We start from the raw sequence: 16986 nt of genomic DNA on the forward strand, positions 1-16986 counted from the left end.
GTCTAAAAATATCTCTCAATCTAGATCCATATATATAGGATAGTATTATTCACGCTCATTTTTTCTTTTCACACCCTTTTTAATTTCCAAACGTCAAATCAAAAGTAAAAAAGACAATGGCAAAAAATTAACAAGGATGTGTAGAATATAAAAATGGTTATCCACGTAACACTATCTAGCCACCCGTATATTTCAATGCCATATTTGGCCCTTGGTGCAGCGTTAGCACTTCTCTTTCCAATGTTGGAGTCCCAAATTCGAATCTCGCCTGGCCATTCATCGAATAAGAAAGAAAAATCCAGTCATATTATTTTGCATCATACGAGAGAATAAAGTTTCAGTCAGTACAAAAGAACCTCAAAGGCAGAAGACTAGATACAAATACTATGACTAATTCGAGAATAGGGAACTGATAGTTCGAACAAAGTGGTACAAAATAAGGACCTTCGTCTCTTTCGGACAAAGAGGGTCGTCACATAATTATATATGGTAACAAGGAAGACTAAGACTAGGAGAGTGATACAAAGCTTCAAGTTCTATTTGTAACAACAAAATTCTCACATGAAACACACATCGGATGCGACTTAACAAGCCTGCGATTAACCTGAACTCGAAGCGCGGATACAGAAACTTTTACAGAAATGTTACAGCTACATGATGATACCGTAATCTCTTACAAAGACTAGGTATCTAGTTTTCTATCTAATTTGTGTAAGTGACCGCAGTGCATTGCAGGCGAGCAATCCCAAATTCTATTCGATGTCATCAATCCAGTCACCGTATATCCTACTGATTTTGTCTGGTCCCTTCCATTTCTGATGGGCTCTTGGCCCTGATCTCTGAATTACAATAGATGATCTTTGTGACGAAACTCCAAGGTGATAAACATCAGAATATGAAACTAGAGGGACCGATACTACCACAGCATCTCCTGGAGTTTTCGAAGGCATTACTCCCTGCTTATTGTCAGGAGCGACTGAAGAAGAATCTCTAGTTTCTCCCTCCACAAGCCCACCACCATACCGGTGTAATTCTGCAGTCAGAATTTTGGGATTTCAAAGTCAGATACTGAAAGCACTATACGATTAGTCATGATAGATATTGCACATAAGTTCGAACTGAAACAAAAATATAGTCCTCAGATTCCAGACAATACATTAGCACGCTACTCTTCCGTGGCAGAAAAGTTGAAGTCGAACAGATGTTGTCAAGTGCGTTCTCATAAGAGCATATTTGCATTTATTGTCAACTAACCCTGAATACCTGCAACCTTAACAGGAACATCACCATGCCAATTTTTATGAACACTTTCTAATCTTTCATTTTGCATCCAGAACTTGTACCGACAGTTCAGTAGCCAATAAACTAAAAATTAGAGAAAACAAGTAAACAAACAAATGCACAATCTAGTATCATTACTCATAATACAACATTGACAGCACTGCGTAGCCAAACTGGATCAAGTTGTACGACAATAGTATGCATCTACATGATCCTTGCTTAAGCTTTATATTTTGAGGGTAAATTCCATTGTGCCTTTCCTCATGGAAGATGCACGATGTTTCCCTAGACGTCAATGCACAAGTCAAACCACCAATAAGAAAAAGTTGATCAGCTCCAAAGTGTGGGCTGGCCACATCTCTCTTAAGCTGGTTGCTAATTTGAATTTGTCGCCATCTGTATAGTCGGTCAGGTGATATACATTGTTGGTTTACCACTACCCAAAACCTTAAGTTCATAGGAATGTATCCATTCTGCACGTGGAGAGGCAGAGGAGAAACATAGGTCCAGCCCCACCCTGCACCTTGCAATCCTACAATGAAGTAAGAATGGGGATTGGATTTTGAACCAATGACCTCCTACTACCGATGCTCTAGTACCATGCTAGACAACCAGATCCCAAAACCCTAAGCTGTTACGATTGTGAACCAATAATTGTTTTAAACTTTAACAGTGGGAATATGCCCCGTGTTTCTGAGAAATTTCCACTGAAGGTACGAGAGAGTCTGGATTTGTCTTCTCCCTCATTAAAGACATGATAGGAGTTAGAAACTTATATCACTTATATTTTTTTATAAAGTCCTCTCACACATATACATGCTCAGAGGCAGATCCAGACAATAAGAATTCCACAAATATCTGTGTCAGCAATCTAGATTCGATACACCATCTCATTCTCTACCGCTAATTATGTCAAAATCTTTGTTTCTTCTAAACTTACAGAGGCTCAGGTGGCATGTTTGAATGAAAAAATGGAATAGAGCTTCTAACTAGGAACTTCCCTAGCCTACAATAAAATATGATTTTATTAATGATTATGATAATACGAGTGACCTTCTTAGTCAGATGTAAGCCTCTTTTGGACGGGTTGTTCTGTACCAACCTCTTTGTTAAGGTTTTTCAGTGGGTTGGAGAACAGCCCTAGACTCCCCCTGATGACTTGCAGATTGTTCGATCTAGTGATAGTAACATCAACTCCGCTGCTGGAATCCTAATGGTATTATTCAGCTTACCTTCTTCCTTGGTATTCTCTAATCATACCCATGTAAATTATAATAATAATTAAGAAACGGACAAACTATCCAGTTGTCCACATCAGCATAGGCAACTTCAATAAAATCTTGGTTCAAGGCCACAGATGGTTAAGAAAAATGAAAGATAGAAGAGATAATGATTTCACTCTTTCCTGTCATAATCAATAACACAGGTGAACAAGTAAGCAATAATTCAACAGCATATTTCTGCTACAGGAACTATTCCTCTAAATTCCACTATAGATTGGCTCAAATAAAAGACGGGATGAGCGGCTTCGAATGAAGTCTTATGTTCTTGCAATCCAGAACCTCTGTCCTAACATCGGAATTGGGCTTTCCCAGGCTCTCTATGAAAGACAACAGAACAAAGAAAGGTGTTGCCAAGCATCTTTGTCTTATGATGAAAAAGAAACATTCCTTTGTTAAAAGAAACATTCCTGTGTTAAGGTTTCCTTTTTTCAGGGGAGAAACACAGGTAACAAAGTCTTTGGTAATGATGCACCAAAACAAGAAGTAAACCAGTACCACGATTTTGAAACTATTGGAAAATAAACTTAAATAGTAGTTGATCATAATTGAATCACTTAACATACTAAAGTACTTTGCAAAATCAAGAGCAAAACAAGAACAGGCGTGGACATAAATGATGTATGAAATTATAATTTTACAACAATTCTTTAGAGTTAGCTCAATGTCTTACTTATTTGGGACAACAGAAGTTGAGAACATCAAGCATCCATGTAAAGAAACTGAAACCAGTATTTCTTAAGTCCTAGAATGGAAGCCCAAGCAAGACAGCTAGCTCTATGAAAATGTACATGGACAAATGACAACATGAAGGAACTATAAAAATTAAATTATTCTCATCCTCAAATCAGATACCTATTACAGCATGGAATATTGCTGAATCTTCAAACTGGAGCTATAAAGACAACACTAGCCTATATACAGAATCAACATCAATTCTTTTCCGTTATCTAAAGCGAAAATGGAAAAAGTATATAAATCATACCTGCTACACCATGAGCAAAATGGCATTTGCTTCCAAATGGGCAATATCCTGTCAATTCCCACTTATTGCAAATCCTTGTTTTCCAGTTTGATGGCTTGTTATTTGCTCCATTCGCAGCAGCAGCAGCACCACCACCATACCCTCCAGGACCTAAACTTATTGCCACACTCTCTCTATTCTTGGACTGCTCATCATGAAGAAAAGTGCAATTATCCCCATAAGGACACCCTTCCTCAGTATAAAACTTTTTGCAATGCCTCCCTTTATAGGATCTTGGAGTCTCCACACCATAACCTGTAGAGACGATTGGAATTTGGTACTCTTCCCTTGGCTCTGAAGATACAGCCTTTTCTTCCTCGTGGGCAGCCACAATTTCTTGCCAATTTGGCGGCGGCCTCCGAAGCTCTTCAATGCTATGAGCAAAGTTACAATTGGTAACATAGGGGCACGTCCCAGCACGGAATTTGCAACAAAGTTTGGTTTTGAAGAACATTTTCCCAATGGCTTTTGACCGGTTAGATGAAGTTGCATCTTGGGAGTTCCTTGATTTCTTATTTGGGGGTTCGCTTCCAGAGCGACTTTGCGACTGCCTTTGATCATAATTTGAGTTGGACATGGTGTCCGCCAACGCGTCACCATTATTCCAAACACGGTACTCATCCTCAGTAGCCCAAACTGCCTGGTCACTAGACCAAATATCACCACCACCACCACTACTATTCCCAGTGATTACATGGACTACATTGCTCTCTCTACCATAATCCATTGGAATTTGGAAGTACAATTCCTCAACAAAGTAGAGTGCTTGAAACAAAACAAGACTGCTCTATAAAAACCCTAATACCAAAACATCCACAAGCTAAATTGACCAAAATTCTATCAAAATTTTTGAAATTTTGATTGGAAAAAAAAAAACAAAAAAAAAAACCCAACAATCTGAGAAATGGATATTTCAAGACCCACCTCTAACACACAAATTACACAGCTTTTAGCTATGAAACTTCCCCAGAAATAACAAGTACCTACTACTACTACTGCAACAACAACAACTACAAGAGATCAAAGAAAGATACAAAGGGGGGAAATGGGAAAGTGAAACACTTACCAAGTTGGAATTGCAGTTGGATCTACAGCCTCAAAATGTCCAAAACATAATTACCAGAAAAGTGGCAGAGCAAAATGGGTAACTGTTAATGCATTAATAAAGGGAAAGTGGTCGATAAATTGATAGGAGTGTTCAAATTAATGAGGCAAGAAAGAAAGAATGAGAATTTAGAGAGAGAATTGATTCAGAGATCCCTCAGATGGAGGAGATTTCCAAATTTTTCCATTTTTAGTCATTTCCTATTTTCTTTTCCAACTTTTTGTCATTTACTTTGGAGGCGATCCTGAGCGTGCGTTTGTGTTGAAGGAGTATCTCAGGAAAATGTAAAAATAGTTGGTCTTTTGAAATGAATTTACCATTACATGATATTTTAATTTAATAACTAGCGGATGAGTACACATTCTATGTGTGTGAATAATTTTATTTTATTTTTTGTTTGGCTAAATAGCCAAAATGTTCCTTGAAATTTGTATAATCAATAGAAATGGTCTTTAAGATTGAAAATCAATAGAAATAGTCCCAGAGATTGTCCAATCCATGATTATGATCACTCCGTTAAAAACTCTTTGTGCAATTTTCAAAACTTCGTAACTCAATCGTTTCTTAACCAAATTTGACCCATAATATATCAAAATGAAGATAGGAAAGTGTAGAACAAGATTATACCTATTTGAAAGCTCTGCAAAAGATAAAGTTGGTACAGAGGAAGAGGAAGATGATAGAGAGAAAACCAGAGAGATTGTATTGATTGAATAAAAAAAATGTATACAAATGAACTTAATGAAATACTAATTATACAATCCCTCATATAGCCATATATCTCAATTACAATAATACTCCTCTAACAATACTAACAAACTTCACTACTGAAATAGTACCATGTGGCATTTCTATTATTACTCCCCTCAAACTGAACTTTGCCGGAGATGCTCGGAAAATAGCCTGAAATGTGACTGATCCGGGGAAAAACTGGAAACTGGAAAGCTCGCCGAAAATTGGGTAAACTTTAAACGTTCATAACTTCTTCAATACTCAACAAAATAGAGTGATTCAAAAACGAAAATCATATTTTCCGACGACACGAAAAGAATGGTACCTTTCTCGGAGCCATCAGCGACCCTACATTCATAGACACCATATTCAAGCTCCTGTCCATTGCCAAGGCTCATGCTGTCTTCTCTGCTAGGGTTTTTGATAATGCATGCCACAACTGTCCAAATCAAAAATATATATAATTAGGGTTAATTGAAGTTTAGTATGACTAATTTCATCATTACGTTAAGCTAATCGAATGCCAGCTTCAGTGGCACTCACTAGATCTAGATGGAGCCACATGTTATTAATTTGTAGGTTCAGGTTGAAAGTGGGATCGGATCACATTCCTAACTACTCAGTACACTCTAACTGCTAATCAACACTGGGACACCAACCACCTCGCACCACATACTTTGTCAGCATGGGATGAGGATCTGTTTTAGATTCTCTTTGTGTGGATTTCGAGAATCACTTCATTGTATCCGTTTATCGTATAGCGTGCGATTAATTTTCATCAAGTATTGTTTGTGTTCAATTTTAAATAAAAATTTCAAATGATTTTTTATCTTAAGATAACAGATGAACGGATACGATGAAGTAATCTCCAAAATCCTCACAAAGAGAAATCGAATAGGATGCTATGCCATTGACATGCAGGAATCATTTATGACCATTGATAAAGCAGACTTAACAAATTATTATAAGCCCCCATGACACTTAGCAGTAATTTTCATATATAAACTGTCATATATGTTCTTCTAGATCCAGATTTTCAAAAAATTGTGATTACTCATTGTTCGTTCTAATTCAACAATAGGTGATCATTTAATTTTTAACTATATTTTCTCTCTTATAGTTGAATTAAATTTGAACAATAAGTGACTTTAATTTTCTTGAATCTGAGATCTAAAAAAACCGTACTCTATAAATAATTTAATTTTTTTATTTCTCTAATGTGGGACTATCTCCAGACTTGGATCACATCATGAATAAGAAATCGGCCACTCACGTGGCGGCAAAATTCCTAGTGTGTCCAAGATGTGGCTGGGCATCGGGCCACCAAAGTACAAAAAAGTCTTCTTGTTTCTTAGTAGTTTTGTTGCGGGTTCGCCGTACGTAGAAGCATTTATAAAGGGGCGTTTTGATATAAGTGTTTTCAACTCTATAGACTAAACATTTGTTGGTTTTAGAGATTTAATTAAATATTTTTCCTACAAAATTGGAGTCTCATCTATCATAACTATCCTTTATTTGTACCAAAATTACAGATCTTACCATTGCCTAAATTATTCACGTCAGGAAAAAAATAGCAGAGATATTGAAACAAATTTCCTACAATCTAGCTCCTTTGATTCCCTATAAAGATAATTATACAAAAAAAAAAAAAAAAAAAAAAAAAAAAAAGAAAAGATTATCTACAATTTATAAAGGAATAAAATACCCTGCCATTTGATTTTTTTTTTCCCTTTCAATAAAGAAATAAAATACCATTTAAGATATTTGTAGTAATCCATATATAAATTTTTGTAGTAATTCATATAAGAAAATAACATCAAGAATAATACAAACGTACCAATAAAAAATATATGTATGAAAACAAACCTACTAAAACCGGAAATAAACGTACTAGTAAACAAAATTGAAGAACAAAAGTAAATGTACCAATCAACGATATGTATAATATTAATCGTACCCATATGATACTAAATGGTACAAAAACAATTGTAACAAAATCGTGAAAAAACCCTATCTGACACACCCCGACCGAGATCAGGGCATGTTGGCCGTCACGTGGAAGTGACGTAACCATGTGCACAGTGCGGAAGCTAATAAATAATAATATAAGTACGAATAAAAACAAACCTAGCTATACACAAAGTAAATAACATACATGTGCAAGCGTAAGTGTGAAAAACAAATTTCAGAGCACGAAAGACCTAGTGCAGTCCAGGAGAAACAACACTAAATAAACACACCCAAAGGTGGTCCTATACTGGCGATAATCTGTCAGATAAGCCAGGAAAATCCTCTAGGGAGCCACCAAAAGCGCTAGCCAAACTAGAACCTGGAGGGGCGCAAAACAGAAAGTACGAGTGGGCAAAAACAAAGCTTTTCAAAAACAAAGTTCTAACCCCTCGCCGTAAAACTTGTATACTTCCTAGAAAAATAGAATATATTCATATATGTAAATCATGCTCGGAAATATGCCATGCCAAATGCCTCATAATAAAATGCAAGTACGCAGGAAATGCCAAACAATGCCATGTAATCTATCAGCCGGAGTCACCTAACGTGACCTGTACGGCTGAATCTAGAGCTCAAATCTCCAACTCACTAACTATACCAGCACACGAGTCGGAACCATCTAAAGTGGTTTGTACGACAGGACTGGGTGTATAATAAGTACGCTCAAGTGCTACGATCACGTGAAGACTGGGTGAATAATCGTGGGTCACCTACAAGTCGGAACCACCTAAAGTGGTCTGTACGACAGGACTGTGCACCTAACTTGGATCCAAGATGAGTGTGTGGTGCGGGAGGTGAACATCACGTGAAGGACTGTGCCCAACTCTGGGCGGGAGCACTAACACCGAGGGTGCAGGTTATGAGCTCTCTATGCATCTCAGATCACTACTAAACATAAACATAAACCATAACTTACCTGGCACTTATCTATGCGTCCACAGCACCAGCACACATATATATACGCAACTAATAATGCATAATTAAATGGGCAAACATAATGCATGGCATATAAACGTATAAATGTTTCATTTCACTTTCTGGGAAAAACATAAGTATATAGGTATATACGGAAAACCAAAAGCCCACTCACTAGTATGTAGAAGGGTCGTAACCCCCTTGCCTCGAGTGACCGCGCTCATCCTCGGGATAGGTCTCACCTATATGCGAAACAACTATAAATACGTTAATTTTAAAGCACAAAACTAACATTACGAAATAACTTCTCATACAATGCTAAAATGGGGTGTATGAATACACCAACGTGATCTACTCAACCTCACGAACATCCCCATATTTTTAAAATAATTTTCCGACGCCGCACACCCCCCCACGCGCCGGCCAAGGCATGGCCACACGCGCCGCCCACGCGCAGGCACGTGCCTGGCACACTGACGGCGTCAGTTAACGCCGTCAGGAATATTCCGTTAAATCTAATTGATGTCGTTAACGCCATTAGGAATATTCCGTCCAAACTGACGGAATATTCCGTCATCTTCTCCAGCCAAACTCCGGCGCCGTTGCCGGCGCCGGAAAACCGGGAAATTTTCTAAACTTGATATCTCATTCATTTTTCAACCAAATTTCACAAAATTGGTACCAAAATGAAGCTTACAACAAGAGAAACAAATCCATACCACTTTCAAGCACTAAAACCCATGGAATCTCGTCGGGAAAACACCACCAACTCCGGCCAAACCTGCAACTCATGATCCCGACGTCCAAAACCTTCAAACGAACCACCCTGAGCCTCCTAAGGACCTCACCAAGTTTCCTACAAGCTTGAAATTCCCAAAAACACAAGAATTAACGTGTGCATGAACAGTGACCAAATCGGGGGATCCCGAGTTTGACGTGAAAATGAAGGTATACTTACCTGAAATGGGTATGGTTGAACTACTAAGGACCTCACGAGCACGAATATGTAGTTTGTTTCCTCGATCCGTGATGATTTCAAGGGTTTGTGGTGTTGTCCGTACGAAAAGGATAGGAAAGGGAGAGAAAGAGAGTCTCGGGACAGGGTAAAGAGAGAGAGAGAGAAATGAGTGTGGGTATGTGTGTGGTCCAAATCAACCAATCAAAACCCAAAAATGACCACACAACGAAACAACCATACTAGGGGCAAAACCGTCATTTCACCCTTACGGTACGAAAAGTTTGGGACGGGCTGTCACACTATCAATCAACGAGAACAAAACTAAATGTACAAGAAGCTAAAACTAAATGTATCAAAAGCTAAAACAAAATGTACCAAAAGCTAAAACTAAATGTACCAATCAACGATATGTACACCCAAAAATTAAAATAAACGTACCAATCAATACAAAACCAATATATGATAACCAACAATAAACGTACCATTATCACTAATCAACAATATGAACAAATTCAAATGTATACAAAATAATTATCTAACAAAAAGTATACTAAATAATAAACAAACAAAAAAATCTAAGCGTCCATCATTTCAATTATTTTTTCAATTTTAGGATAAAAAAATGTTTTGAACGAAACCAAAAATTAAAAGAGATAATTGGATAAATATGTTGAGCGAAAAAACCAAAATTATTTCCTAAAAAAGAGTACACAACTCCTAAAATACATGAATAAAAAAATGGCCGGATAAAAAAAAAAAAATTATCTCAGCTAATTAAAAGGACAAATTTAGAAATCAATATGTAAGATTTTAATTAAAAAAATACAATTATTATTTTTAATTTAAAAAATAAAAAATACTGATGTGGCCTAATGTACCAAAGTGCCTTGATCAAAATTCTAAAAGGCATTAATGTTTAATAAAAGAAATTCAAATTTTAAGCGTTTAAATCTAATTAACTCATTTATAAACGACTAGGATTCTCTCATCTCGTATTTTCCCCTTGCATTTTCTCCTCTTACATTCTCTTATTTTGTCTTTCTCTTGCTATAAAAAAGTAATATAAGATGTTGACATGGTCTAATCGTGACCGTTCAAATAAGAAGGGAGGGAAGGGGAGGAAAAAAAAAAAGGGGGAGAGAATCCTACTCCTTTATAAACACACACATTTGACTAAACGACTGAACCTTTGTATAATTTCTTTTGTTGGAATGGACTAAATTTTGAGCTGAAAATACAAAGATATAATATTTACCTTGAAACTATGACAGAAATTGACATCGGTCCAGTGTCGTTCATCCAAATCCAAATCAAGAGTTGTCGATTTGCGATCGTTTCGCCAAAGGACAGCAGTGGCGGAAGATGTAAACACGACTTTGTCTATTGTTTCAGTTCTTGCACAGGCTTCTATTACGTTGTGTGCTGCTCGAACCTCTACTTCTGTCATGTGTTCCTACATAAAACATTTATATATAAAAACTAATGGGAATTTAACTATTATTTGATACTAAATTTAATTTTTACAACTGTTTAATTTTTTTTTATTTCCATAACTGTTTCAATTCTACGTGGTATATTAAAAAGATTCTTATAAAAAATAAAAAATAAAAAAACTATCCTCCTGCGAACTTTCAATAATTTGACCCAAACATTCAAAACCTGAGAAAACAATCTATGTATGTAAGATGTCCAAATTTTTTACCTGTACTTATGGAATAATAATTTAAGAGGCTGATTGACTATGTTACATCGATCTAGTTATTTCTATTGATTCCAAATCTAGTGGTTTTTCATTTTTTTGTAGTTTTTTTTTTTCCTTTCATGGATCCAATAAAAAACACTAGCATATGCCTACATATTTTGTGTGTCAATATTTTTTATTTTTGTTTTTAAAATGGGAAGGAGAGAGGCAGAGAGAATGTGGGAGTGGGGGTGGGAATAAAGGTTTTTGTTTTTTTTTTTTAATTTTTTTTAGCATTTGATATATGTTAAAATCATATGTGGGTGAAGCTTCAATATAAAACATTAGAATTTGGTTTGTAAAATTACATTATTGCCTATCATAATTTTATATTTTTTGGTGATAGAAGACTACTCAGTCTTTTCACTCTCTTTGAATTGACAAAAAGGAGTATACTAATTGGTAGTTTAGATACTACCAAGTTCCCTCCACCTCCTTATACTGTTGATATTAAAATTAAAAAATAAAAACTAAAAAAAAAAGATAAGTTTTTTAAGAGAAGGATGTGTTTCTATAGAATAGTTGGGACCCAACTTAGGTTTTAATAATTTAGATGTTATCTCTACTAATTAATAAAACCCTCTTTGTCAACCAAAAGAGGGTGAAAAGACAAATTAGTCTTCTATCACACAAAAAAAATGATGGGCAATAATGTAGTTTCACATATCCAAATTTTACTGTTTTTTATTGAAGCCTCACCTACAAATGATGTTAAAATACATCTAATATTAAAAAAATAAATAAATAAAACCAAAAACAAAAACCTCCCACTCCCTCAACGTTCTCTCTCTCTCCCTCTCTCCTTCTCATTTTCTTAAAAAAATGTGTTCATACACGCAAAATGTGTAGGCAAATGCTAATGTTAATGTATCGATTGGTATTTAGATGATTGGTAAATTAGTTTATCATTTAAAAAAAAAATATATATATATATACATATATATATATATATATACACACACAAAATATAGAAAAGCAAATGATATCTCATTTCCAAACTTCTTTCTTGCCAAAAAAAAATTACTTCTCCTGTCACTTCCATACATTACGTTATCATTTTTTTTGGGACAAAGTGACAACTTCATTAGGCAATTATGTGATCATCTTAAGATGTCTAGACTGCATAATAATTTGTTTTAGACTGTTGATAATAGCTCTTTTTATTTATTCTTTTCTAGTATATTTTTTTGGTTATGAGAAAAGGGTTTAAAACACAAAATGAATTGAGACTGTTGATAATATTTCAGTTTTTTTTTGTTATATTGATAATAACACAAAATGAATTGAGAAAATCAGCAAATTAAACACATAATTTCCAGTGAATGTTATTAACAGAAGGGTTCGTTTACTAACGTTTCAGCTTTTAGTTTTATTGAGAGAAAAAAAGACCGAAATAATTTCGTAATTGTTTTGAGTTTTCAGTAAAATATTGAAACTTCACAAAAGTATTTTTTAATAGTTTTGAACCTCTTAAATTATTGTAATAGCTTGAAACTCTTCCTTACCCTTAAGGTTTATTATATAAAATGGTCCATGAGAATTGCATGATTAATAGAAATGGTGTCTGAGATTGAAAATCAATAGAAATGGTCCATGAGATTGTCCAACATCCATGATTTTGGTCATTCCGTTAAAAACGATTTTGGGCAATTTTCAAAGCTTTGCAACTAAATCGTTTCTTAACCAAATTCGACCCATAATATATCAAAATGAAGATAGGAAAGTGTATAATAAGATCATACCTATTTGGAAGCCCAATGGTTCCCGGAGATGGCTGGAAAATAGCCTAAAAGGTGACTGGTCTGCCGAAAAACTGGAAAACTCGCCGGAAACTGGGTAAACTTTAAACGTTCATAACTTCTTCAATACTCAACCAAATCGAGTGATTCAAAAATGAAAATAATAATTCTTGACGAGACAAAGAAATGGTACATTTTTAGAAGGCTAACTCGCCTTGGTTTGGTCGGACAACGGCTCGAAAGTGGCTAATCATTTTCCAATTAGCCACTTTCGAGCAGTTTTTCGGACAAACCAAGACGAGTTAGCAGTAAAGAAATATATCATTCTCTTTGTATCGTCGAGAAGTATGATTTTAGTTTTTGAATCACTCAATTTGGTTGAGTATTGAAGAAGTTATGAACGTTTAAAGTTTACCCAGTTTCCGGCGAGTTTTCCAGTTTTCCGGCGGACCAGTCACCTTTTAGGCTATTTTCCGGCCATCTCCGGGAACCATTGGGCTTCCAAATAGGTATAATCTTATTATACATTTTCCTATCTTCATTTTGATATATTATGGTTCGAATTTGGTTAAGAAACGATTTAGTTGCAAAGCTTTGAAAATTGCCCAAAATCGTTTTTAACGGAATGACCAAAATCATGGATGTTGGACAATCTCATGGACCATTTCTATTGATTTTCAATCTCAGGAACCATTTCTATTGATCATACAAATATGAGGGACCATTTTGTATAATAACCCTACCCTTAACAAACAAAAAGCAGTTATTAAACAACAAATTTTCACAGAAAATACGAAAACTAAAATATTATTAAGGAAGTCAATTAGGGAGAAAGAAGGTACGTACATCATAGTCTGGTTGATCTTGTGGAGGCTCAAATGAATAAAACAAGCCAGAACGGCCTTTGAGAGCGTCAAGAATGCTCCGGTAGTCGAACGGATCAAGATTGAAAACTTTGAGCTTCTTTTTGTCAAAGGAAATCCCACCCAACCGCGATTCCCCTAGTTAATCAACACACCCCCCAGAACAATATTGTTAATTAATGATAATAATTCAGAATTAAAGATAATTAAAAAACTTCATTAAGTTACCCACCATGTTTCTGAAGGGCAGCATGGACTGTGTAACCCTTTTGCAGCTGGCGCTCAGCGAGGCTGGTGCCTAAGTGGCCTGATGCATCCATTACACATACAGCTCTGTTCGAAGAGTCTGATGCTGCTGCTGGTGCCATTTTTGTGTCTCTGTCTCTGAGAGAGAGAGAGAGAGAGAGAGAGAGGCTTTTTGGGTCTAAAAGTCCGAGCTGTCAATATTAGGGAGGTTGCAGGTTCTGGTAGAAAGAGAGGGATGAGGTTTGTTTATATAGGTTAATGCTAGAGATGTCAATTATTAGGTTAAATTTTGTATTTAATACAACAAACTGGTGGTATTCATCTTTACTTAAAAGTGAGAGATTTTATGTTCAAATATTGTATATGGCGAATTCAATATCAATTTAAGTTGCCCATTGTGTGGTTTAGCCGCACTCCACCTTATCTTTAGTGTAGATATACAATATCATATGTTAAAAAAAAAATTAGCAATTGAATACATATAATACTTTAAAATCATGATTGAATATATCTAGATTTTTACAGAGTGTTATGAACTCTTTCAAAATTTTAATTAATACATTGAATTTTCATGAATTCGTTTTAAATCTTGACTGAACACCTTGAATTTGCAAATGAATTTAAAATTCTTTAAATTCATAATTGAATACTATAAGCTCTTCAATCTTCACTTTATCATTTATCATATTAACTTGCAGGAGCAAGGTTGAGCCAAAATTATCTACAAGTCAAATTGCAATCTAATGAGTGTCTTCGTTTGTTGTACAATATTTCTTGTTGCTTAAGTTTTATTTTAATACAATGATATATTTATACAAGTGAGGAATTTGAGCTAAAACACATAATGCATCAGTGATAGTAATTTGGTTTGAATCCATCAATGATAAAAAATAAACATAAGATCTCTCAATTACAAATAATAAAAAAATCAGTAGATAGTAATGCTAAGTGGCTAGTGTCTTAAGCTTTTAGAATCAGATAATTGTCCAACAATTTATACACTAGTTATATCCAGAAAAAATTACTATCCATAATGATTTTATTATAGGGCTTTGTTGTTTTTTGGATTTGGAGTACGTTGTGAGGATTTTTAAATTGTTTGTGCGAATTTTGCCTGCTATAGCTTTTAAGTGTTGTTACTTTTATTTATTGGATAAGTATAGTATGCCATGTCATTGTCACTACATGTGCAAAACATGTGCACATGTAGCTTATCTCATAAGTCTCAATAGAATAGTATAAATAGCCTTTCCCTTATATACTTTGGAGGTTCTTCATTTGTAAACAGAAGAAACAGTTAAGAAATATCTTGGGATATTCTTTTTCTTCTTCTCTAAGCTTCCTTCTTCAGTGTGTTTCTTGATTTCCATGGAGTTAATCTTTATTGTTAATATGGTATGAAGAGCCGGTCTTGCTTGCACAATGGTACTGCTTCATGATCTCCGCTGCTTCGACTGGTGAATAAGGTGCTATCGTTTCTGTTCTTTGCTTCGAAAACTCTAAAGAATTCTGTTTTTTGTTTTGGAATTTTCTTTCGAATTGAAGTATAATTGAAGGCCGATGCCATAATTTCTAGTTAATTGAAGAGTTATATGTTGATTTGATGAAAGGCCGATGCCAAATTTGTTGAGTTTTTAGTTTCTTGTATTGAATGAATTGATCGAAGGCGGAAGCCATTGTTGATGTTTATATGTGATTCTTGCTTCTCTGCAATAGTATAGTGATTGTGTTCTTATTTGGAGATCAAATATACAATTTTTTTCTTTGGGTTTTTGTTCACCGACTCAATTTGTTTATGGGTTTTTTTGGGCGTTCTCTCACCGCCATTGTTGTTACTGCTTACATTTGGTGATATAAGTTTGATTGCTCTTTTACATCATGGTGAATCAAGTGAAAATTGAAAGTTTGTTGGGTATGCTTACTGTTAAACTGAATGATGATAATTTCATTAAGTGGAGTTTTCAGTTTGGCTTGGTTCTTCGTGGCAATGATCTTTTTGATCACTTTACTGGTGATTCTGTGTGCCCTCCCAAATTTGTTCTCACTCCTGAATTAGGTGTTACCAATGAGATAAATGCAACCTATAAGGAATGGGTTAAGATTGATATGGCCCTGTTAAGCTTGTTGATTGCTACACTCAGTGATGATGCTATAGAACATGTGGTAGGTCGTAAGACCTTTCGTGAGACATGGATTGCTTTACAGGATCGATATATGTCTGTGTCCAAAGCTAGTGTTAATCATGTCAAAGCAGAACTACATGCTATGCAGAAAGGGGGGGACACTATTGATAAGTATCTCTTGAGGTTAAAGACTATTAAAGATCAGTTATAGGCGGCTAGGGAGAAAGTGTCAGATAATGATCTCATCATTGCTGCTCTAACAGGCTTACCTTCTGATTATGATATGATTAGAACTGTTATATTGGCTTGCAAGTCACCTATTACACTTAAAGAATTTCGAGCTCAATTGATTGATGCAGAGAAAACAATTGAGACTAGAATGCAGTCTCTAGTTCAGAGTATGTCTGCTATGTATGTCAATACTAATGCTTCTAATGATAATGCTAGGGGCTCATCATCTCAATTTAATGGTTCCTCAAGTTCTTTTGGTAGTTATTCTACTACACAGTTTCCTCCGAATGTTGGTTCTGGATTCTCAGATGGCCTATCATCTCATACAAGTTATCCTTTTATGGGTAATCAGTTTCAATCTAATGGTTCCTCAGGTACTTATCCGACTGGTAGATCATTCAATTCCAACAACTATAGACCAAGGGGAAATGGTGGATATAAACTGAGATTTAATAGTTCCAGATTTGGTAATAATTGGCAGCCATGGTCAGGTAATACCTCCAATCGATTTGAACATATTCCTAAGCGCCAAATCTGTTCAAGAAAAGGTCATACAACAGTTACTTGCCTTTATAGGAATGATAATGGTCTATCTGTGCAAGAATGTCAAATTTGTGGAAAACGAGGTCATATTGCCTTAAATTGCAGGCATCGAGGTAATTATGCCTATCAAGGAGCTTAACCACCTCCTTCCTTAACTGCCAACTATACCTATCAAGGTTTTCATATGTCTCCTCA

General features: G+C 35.4%; 1 protein-coding gene and 1 pseudogene across 1 annotated transcript; both read right to left on the bottom strand.

Annotated features, from left to right (window-relative positions):
• Window positions 1–372: 372 nt before the first annotated feature.
• LOC103932344 (zinc finger CCCH domain-containing protein 56-like) lies at window positions 373–4894 on the bottom strand. Its single transcript, XM_009341907.3, has 2 exons — window positions 3547–4894; window positions 373–1033 (listed from the first exon to the last, which is right to left on the bottom strand). The coding sequence occupies exons 1-2, from the start codon at window positions 4310–4312 to the stop codon at window positions 753–755; spliced, it is 1047 nt and encodes a 348-aa protein (XP_009340182.2). The 5' UTR covers window positions 4313–4894; the 3' UTR covers window positions 373–752.
• On the bottom strand, window positions 4674–14016 carry LOC103932343 (annotated as a pseudogene).
• Between the last annotated feature and the right edge of the window lie 2970 nt (window positions 14017–16986).

Source organism: the organism of the source record quoted next, unplaced genomic scaffold (genome assembly GCF_019419815.1).
Source record: "Pyrus x bretschneideri cultivar Hongxiangsu unplaced genomic scaffold, Pyrus_bretschneideri_v1 Contig69, whole genome shotgun sequence".
NCBI classification, from domain to species: Eukaryota; Viridiplantae; Streptophyta; class Magnoliopsida; order Rosales; family Rosaceae; genus Pyrus; species Pyrus x bretschneideri.

Bases quoted from the DNA above. Each gene is read 5' to 3' on its own strand.
- LOC103932344 (XM_009341907.3), bottom strand. From the start codon at position 4,312: ATGGATTATGGTAGAGAGAGCAATGTAGTCCATGTAATCACTGGGAAT. The intron at 1,034-3,546 runs GTATGATTTATA...TTCTGACTGCAG, and splicing joins TTTTGCTCATGGTGTAGCAG to AATTACACCGGTATGGTGGT.